The sequence below is a fragment of the Sparus aurata genome, chromosome 1 (genome assembly GCF_900880675.1).
Source record: "Sparus aurata chromosome 1, fSpaAur1.1, whole genome shotgun sequence".
Classification (NCBI taxonomy): Eukaryota; Metazoa; Chordata; class Actinopteri; order Spariformes; family Sparidae; genus Sparus; species Sparus aurata.
The window spans coordinates 21,653,274-21,661,120 of NC_044187.1; the positions used below are offsets into that span (position 1 = coordinate 21,653,274).

At 38.3% G+C, this 7,847-nt stretch overlaps 2 protein-coding genes across 4 annotated transcripts in view; one reads left to right on the plus strand and one right to left on the minus strand.

Moving 5' to 3' along the window:
• LOC115581423 (serine hydrolase-like protein) overlaps positions 1-3,998 on the minus strand; it is a 7,674-nt gene extending 3,676 nt beyond the window's left edge. For 2 of the 3 annotated variants that reach the window (XM_030416492.1, XM_030416485.1), the window contains exons 1-6: positions 3,807-3,998; positions 2,800-2,943; positions 1,618-1,731; positions 1,023-1,064; positions 923-942; positions 770-844 (exon numbers count right to left, since the gene is read on the minus strand). In XM_030416492.1, the coding sequence (XP_030272352.1) occupies positions 770-844; positions 923-942; positions 1,023-1,064; positions 1,618-1,731; positions 2,800-2,943; positions 3,807-3,864 (453 nt within the window). In that variant the 5' untranslated portion in view covers positions 3,865-3,998. The remainder of the gene's footprint in view (positions 1-769; positions 845-922; positions 943-1,022; positions 1,065-1,617; positions 1,732-2,799; positions 2,944-3,806) is intronic. The other variant, XM_030416500.1, reaches the window with a different exon arrangement.
• Positions 1-7,676, plus strand: part of mb (myoglobin) — a 19,617-nt gene extending 11,941 nt beyond the window's left edge. Inside the window, exons 4-7 of the mRNA XM_030416535.1 lie at positions 5,575-5,616; positions 6,152-6,275; positions 6,893-7,112; positions 7,202-7,676. Coding sequence (XP_030272395.1) covers positions 6,193-6,275; positions 6,893-7,112; positions 7,202-7,342 — 444 coding nt within the window. The 5' untranslated portion in view covers positions 5,575-5,616; positions 6,152-6,192 and the 3' untranslated portion in view covers positions 7,343-7,676. The remainder of the gene's footprint in view (positions 1-5,574; positions 5,617-6,151; positions 6,276-6,892; positions 7,113-7,201) is intronic.
• The last annotated feature ends 171 nt before the right edge of the window (positions 7,677-7,847 follow it).

The following is a 7,847-nucleotide window of genomic DNA, read 5'->3' on the forward strand; positions in this document are numbered from 1 at the left end:
AAGGGACAAAAAACTGTGCTGGACTCAATCACACTGGTGGCTAAAACATTTCTTAAATGTGACGCCTTTCATTTTAAAATTTCAACCCCCCTACAAATGTTTCTTTTTCATTAACTCACAATTTGGAGTTCCTCAGACACCCTCATAAAAGTCTAAGAGCTTTTTCATAACTCATAAAACGCAATTTAAAGCAACATTATGTAACTTTTTTTCCCTTAAAATATCAGCTCCTCAATCATGTTTATGGTACAGTGTCTTGTAACAGGATGAATGTTGTCTCTGTATCACTTGTTTCTGCTCTACGTAACTTCAGTGAGAGGGCAGGATCACAGCGTTACATACATGTTTACTTCAGCATTCAAGTTTTCAACGCATAATGTAATGACGTAATGAGTTTTGTTTGTAGTTATCACCTACATTACAACCTGAGATCTGTATACCTGTTTCATGATCATACAAAGTACGATGGAAAGCCAGGACAGAGGATACAACCAAGGAGTAAGGTACAATAATTCCTAATGATGTAATTATCAACATAACTGTCACTTGAATATGTGGTATAAAATGCAATTATGGATTATACAGAGACAAAATGTGTTGTTTCTTTTATATGCTGCACATGTTCTTTTGGTTGCTATCACATCACCGGTGGGACGACCCTTGGCTCACATATTTTCTTTTGAAAGTCTCATCACACCTTGCTTTAAGTTTTCCAGAACGTGTACATGTCACAGTTAACAGCCCAATCTAGTCAAAACTGTTGAAGTACCAGATCTGTAGGTAAGAATCCGTAGGAGTCCAGCAGTACGACAGCATCCACCATCTCAGGATACAGCGCGCTGAACTGTGTGAAATACAACATGGATTTAATGGCACGCAGTAGTAACTAGATGAAACAGCCTGCCACGACAGTGTCACTCACCAGTCCAGCAATATTTCCACCTGAAATGAAATAAAAGACAGTTGACACATAAATATAAGACACATGGTGCATAACAAGCATTTAAAATGGCCGCACTCACCCATACTGTGGCCTATGATGGAGAATTTATTCCACTGCAGAGCTGTGGGAGTTAATTTCACAGATCATCAACCAGCTTCAGTATCTCATCACACATATGGACATTGTTTTTTTTAGCTGGAAGACAACATCACTACTGTGGTTTAACTGCAGTACATACACCAGAGTTGAAATATCACAACATGAATACACGCATTTTTCGATATAAACACTACAATGCTAATTGTAATACTACTTGTACGAAAGGCTTTCAGACTGAAACATAAAAGCACCGCCCCATCACGGGAGTGCAGTGCCACTCCATTCAGATCCAGTGTACTGCAAAGCAAATGTGTGCCATATCACATTGCATCTTTGATTTCACACTAAAGGTTCATTTAAATTTAGATATTAACAGGAGCGTTCAGCTTCAGTCGCGCCGGTTGCCATGGAGATTACTTATCTGTATAATCTGCTGAATAAACTGTGAGATGAGGTCAAAAGAGCAAGTAAGCTGACCTTGAAGTAAGAAAATTCTTCGAAATTTGTATTACCCGAATGACTCTTCATTCAAATATGCTCAGAATCAGTTTGTGCAGCTTGCTGAACTCACACACCATCAACGACTCTGCGAACATCCATCACATATGAGGGAAAAGTGTAGAAAACCCCAGGAGGACGATGTGATGACAGACCGTGACCTGCCAGGTCCACAGCCACATATCTGCACTCTGAGAGGAACAAGAGAAAAGAGTCTCACTAAGTGAATGTTTAAAAAACAAAATCAATTCCTGCAATGCATTGAGGCAAAAGATCCCCTAAAATATGTCAGCATCTGTTTAAAGGACAGTGGTAGTAATATCATAATCAGATAACATGCTGCGTCCTTCCGCCTGCTGGATGGGAGGCAGCTGTTCTAACAGCTGAGCATCAGCACCTGCACCGACACACTTTCCTGAGGCGACGACTAATTAACTGAACAATTAAGTGAGTCAGGGTTCTCACAATTTCTTAAAATAAAACTCAGGGACTTTTCAAAGACTTTACAGGCTCACATCCATTCAATTCAATTCTTCACAGAATAGTTGAAGACACAGATCAAGGTTAATAATAGTAACAACACTGAGAACTAGCAGGCTTTACAGAAGCTCACGCACAAAAATGAAAGAGAGAGGCTTGAATGCGTGAACCTTCAGAACTGTGCTGCTGTGTTACACTGATTACATTGGAAAGTCTGAGAGACGAACATGCAGAGAGCAGAACGTACCCTATTGACTGATGCTGTTCTATGTAATGTGAACTTGAATTTCCGTTCTTGCATCAAATATATGAATCAGCCAAGCTGCCGGGATAAAATGTTGGAAGTTAACGTTTCTGCAAAACCACTGAAACAGTCACATATTTAAACACGTAGGCCTATGTACCATATTGACGTTTCTCAATAGGTGATGTATCATGTTCACATCACTTGCAAAATCCTTTAGCTGCACTCCAAATGCTTTCTAAGTAATGATTTTCTTTAAGTTTGGCCCTCGGATTCAATTCCATCAGCAGGGCAAGATTATTTGACTGGGAAATACGCTCTGACACAACGTTGGCACGAATCTTATATTGTATCAATGATTGGTTCACAGTTGTGATTAAAAGCTCGGACGAACCCCAAAAGATTTGCCAATTTAAAAATTAGCTGCCTCACTCTCGAGTTGGTGGCTGGTTTAGGGTAAAATAAAGTGTGAAGAGCTAAAACTTGGGTGGTGTTTAGTTTTACGTGAGATCTTCAGGTCACGATAAACAGTTACCTTTGGGCAGAAGGGGGATGAGGTTGTTGAATGTACCACAGTTGTCAGCCCAGCCGTGCACACACAGCACAGGACGACCGTGATCAGGACCCCAGACTTTCCCTCTGATCTCTCCCCATGGGACCGGTACACAGAGCTCTGAAACTGGACACACAACACACTGGTTTAGTTATACTCATGTCTTTACTCTTCTGTCGTCTACCTTCTCTCATCTTGACCTGGTGACGTTATTTATCCAGTCAAATTACCAGAAAGATAAACTCACACTTTCAATAAAAAGGGCCTCTGCGCCTAAAGTAACTTCAATCACCTCTGATGATTGATTGATTTTCATTGAAGTCATTAATCAGGGAAAACTTCCAGCTTGTTGAACCAGATAATTTGCTGCTTTTCATGACATTATAAGCTTAGAAATTGAATAATTTTGTGTCAGACACAATAAGTAATTTGACAAGTTCACCTTCATCTTCTGTAAATTAGGCTGGACATAAGAACTTACTTTCCGTCCACATTCTCAAATTTGTTGATTATTTATCCTATTAATTGATTAATTATTTAATCAATTAAAAGACAGTGAAACGCATCAGATGTTTTCCCACTTGAGAAACTGAAATCAACAGATGTTTGGCATTTCTGTTTTTCTTTTGTTTTCTCATGTATGTGTGACCCAGTCGTTCCACATCAATGTTAGTTATTATTAACACGCAGGCCAAACAGGAGACGCCTTCGTACTTGTGAATGTAACGTTAGTGCTTTTTATGTGTAATCAATACCCAGTTTTGGTATTGATTGAATAACTGGATCACATTAAATGTTGAAAAGGAAATTGTAACGCTCTTATAACGCAGTTGCAACACACAATGTTACATAAGCAACATTACTAGCAACATCTCCAATTCAGCAGGCATGTAAACACTTAAGCACTTTAATTCACTTTTGTCCTCCCTTTAAAGGACTTATCCTGGTTTTAATAACACACTGTACCGCACCAACACTGCCACAGTTACCTGCTTGCTTCACTGTACTGGAGTGCAGGTGTCTGACGCCTTTCAAAGCTTGCATCATCTCGGACAACACCTCCGCTAAACAACCGCTGTGATTAAAAGTAAAACAAGTAGGGAGAAAACAAACTTTCAGTCAACTTCCACGTCAAATAAAATACATGTTTTGACATTCGTTGCCAGTTTCCGGGTGAAGGAAAACCATGTGACGCGAGCTAGAGCTGCTATTGGATAAGAGGTCATGCGGCGTTATAGTCTGGACCAATCATCGCGAAGAAGAGGAGGGGCTTACCTTTTACCCGCTGTGGTAACCAAAGGTGTTAACTGTTAACCAACCAGCAGAGGGCCTGGTGGTTTTTTAAACCACAGGCAACGAGGAGTTCACAGACTGTAACACACAAACACTGTTAACAAATAGTAACACACTGAACATAAAAACAAGAGAAGTGACTATATTGTCAGGCCATGGGTTTAGAAGTGCACTTTAAAGTGCTTTAGATACAGATAGCATAGAATAGAATAGAATAGATGTGTATTATCATTGTTTCAGAAATAATGACACACGGATAGCAGCTCTTCTTTTTTTGACAAAATAAGTATCAATATAAACATCAATACAAACAAGTATTAAAAAAGATAAAAAATTCTAACATATATACAACAATAGTACAATATATACAACCAGGTAAATAGAAAAAAGATTCAAGTAGGGTAAACTAAGGTAAGCTAAATATTGATACTTCAGTCTAAAAATTAATCTGTTAATCACAGCTTCTAAATTACGACTGAAGAGGGGGATTGTAGCTGAATAGAATTAAAGTTCCGGTGTTTGGTTTTGTTGTTACTCAACATTTGCGAGAAGTATAATTCAAAACAAATCAGCATAGTATACACAACACAAAATATTGGCAAAATAGTCTGTGTTCGTGCTACAAAAGGTGTCTTCATGACTACATTTGATCATGATGATGTACATGCACAAAGTGGCAGGTGGTACTAATGCCATGAACAGATACTTTGTGTTTTCTGCCTTGTTTTTAGTTTCTCTTAAAGGAGATCTGTTATGATTCTTAGTTTTTTTTTTCTTTTTTTTAGTGTTTTATATTTATGTTCTTGTGCATGTGTTGTTGTTAGCAGTGCTGGGTCGGGCATGTGTGAGCTGACCAATCAGAGGAGACAGGAGCTAAAAAAGGGCTGTTTCAGACAGAAGGGGGATGTAGTGCTGCAGCTTTGGACAGTGTGAGAAAACTGATGTTTTCGAGCATTAAAGCATACAAACATATTCTAGTAGTGACTCAAAATAAGATTACAAACCTGAAAATGAGCATAATATGTCTCCTGCTTTGTTATTTCTTTGCAAATACACAAACCTGTTAAACCAAACACTGCTGTGTCTAATCTAAAGATATTCACACACACACACACACGCGCGCGCACACACACATGCACACGCACGCATGCACACACACACACACACACACACACACACACCCACACACACACACACACCCACACACACACACATTTGCATATCTTTTTTGGTATGTACGTTCTTCTTTGTTAAAGTGACATTACGGAGGCTAAAAGAGCAGAAACAGAAATAAAGACTCCCCCAGTCAAAATGATATCAAAGACAACTCAAAAGTTTCCAAATTAAGTTTCTAAGTGTTGTGAAGAGAGGTAGATGGAAGGGAGGGCTGGAATTATTTGGTGAAAGGAGAGAGGGAGGGAGTATAAAAGGTCAGTTTAAGCTGAGGGGGGCAGACAGGTTAAGAAGAACTGAATACAGTGACACAGGATATTTATTACTTTACAGGTAGGTCCTGGATTTTTTTGTTGTTTTATACAACTGTTTCATACTACTTCATACAATATAATTATAATCCTCATTTATCAATTTATATGTTGATTTACGGTATAATAGTGATTAAATTTGGTGAGAATTTGATACTCAGGAATTCAGGATAAGATATATTTCTTTGGTTATTTATTATGATGCTGAATATCAGGATGTAGAGAAATGTCCTGCTGGAGAATTATCTTAATTTTTTATACAAAGAGAGGAAATATTGTTAAAAAGTCATTTTTAAGAAAAATACTGTCAGCAGAAATTAAAATACAGTCGATTAGCCTTGAGAAAAAATACCTATTTTGAAGAGAAAAGAAAATGATCTTATGTTACAGCTTCACATTTCACATGAATTATGTAGGGTTACACGACGGACAGTAAGGGCAGCTGAGGTCACGTATCCTTTCTAGTAATGACTTGTCCTTAAATGCACTAATTCTTACTGGCTACATTCAAATTTTCTGTGACTGTTACTATTATTTTCTCCAATTGTATTCCTCAGATTGGTGTTTTTTGTGGCTTGTTTCTCCATCTGCTGAGATCATGGATGACTTTGACAAGGTCCTGAAGTTCTGGGGTCCAGTAGAGGCAGACTACTCTGTCAACGGAGGCCTTGTTCTGAACCGGTCTGTGCCTCTAACAAGATAAGATAACTTTTTTCCGTAGGTCAGGTGAACTGTGAGCCAGGATTTTGTTAAATGGAATTTAGGATGCATCCATTTATTCACTTGCCTGTTTAATTATATTTCTGTGAGTTTTATTTCCCAACTTGAAGCTTTAAATTAGATTGTTGCTTTATGTTATTAAATAAAAAATATAGATATCATCTTAACATGTTACTTGGGTTAAATGAAATTCACACATAGTACTTAAGTAAAAGTATGCTGTACACAAGGTGTTGACTGATTATCGGATTATCTGATCGCTGATAAAATTAATTAATTTAAAACTTAAGAAAAGCAGCAAGCAAGCAGTCTGCAAAGTAACTAGTTAAAAAAAGTCATAGAAATATTGAAACAAATGTAGTGGAGTAAAAAGTGCAATATTTGCCATGGTAGCATGGTGCGTCAAAAGAGTAATAAAATAATGGTAATAAAATGTTGGTCTTCCGACAAGTTGCTAAAATATCTGCAAAAAATACAGAATACATGACATCAGTTTCCTCAATGGTAGCTTAACTGAGTCTGGACTATAGTGGTGTGTTATCTCTGTTGAATCCTCATATTTTTCCTTTTCTTCTCAGTTTATTCACAGAGTACCCAGAGACCTTGCAGCTGTTCCCAAAGTTTGAGGGTATTGCCAAGGGTGACCTGGCTGGTAACGCAGCAGTTGCTGCCCACGGTTCTACTGTGCTGAAGAAACTGGCTGAGTTTCTGAAGGCCAAAGGTGACCATGCTGCCCTTCTCAAGCCTATGGCCAACAGCCACGCCCTGAAGCACAAGGTCGCCATTGATAACTTCAAGGTGAGGCTGATGTACATGAGGGAATGTTGCATCTGTTGCATCCCATTTCATTTTTGCAGTCAGCATGATTCTCTGTATTTTCTCCTCAGCATATGACTGAGATCATTATTAAAGTCATGACGGAGAAGGCAGGACTCGATGCCGCTGGGCAGCAGGCCCTGAGGAATGTGATGGCCGTTATCATTGCTGACATGGAAGTCCAGTACAAAGAGCTGGGCTTCAGCGGCTAAAGATAAAAATCACATGTCATACTGAGGTCAGTTGACAAACAAGAAAATTTGTGACATGCATGCCCTTTATTGAAACAGTTTAATCCTCTGTATACATATATTAAGTAAATCAGAATGAAAGGAAAACCATAACAGCATCACTAAAGAGAATACAGAATACAGAAATGAGGTTCACAAATGTATCTGTTATGCAGCATCATTGCATTTGATTGTGTTAGGTAGCGCTCAGCAATAAACATGTTCTCTATCTGAGTTAAATGACATTGATCTTGTTCAAAATTCTTGTCTGACAATATACTGTAAACCCTTTACCAATAAAATTATTTCATTCTCATCTGCTCACAATTGTTTTGTCTTCTGTGCTGTGGGAGATAGACTTATAACTAATTGCTCATAATAAAAATTTGGTACAAGAGAAAGGATGTGTTTGTTGATTTATGTTGTCTGAAATCCAGTCCAGCACGTTGTTAGAGTCTGACAGTCCAGATAGGAATCAGGTCAGGAC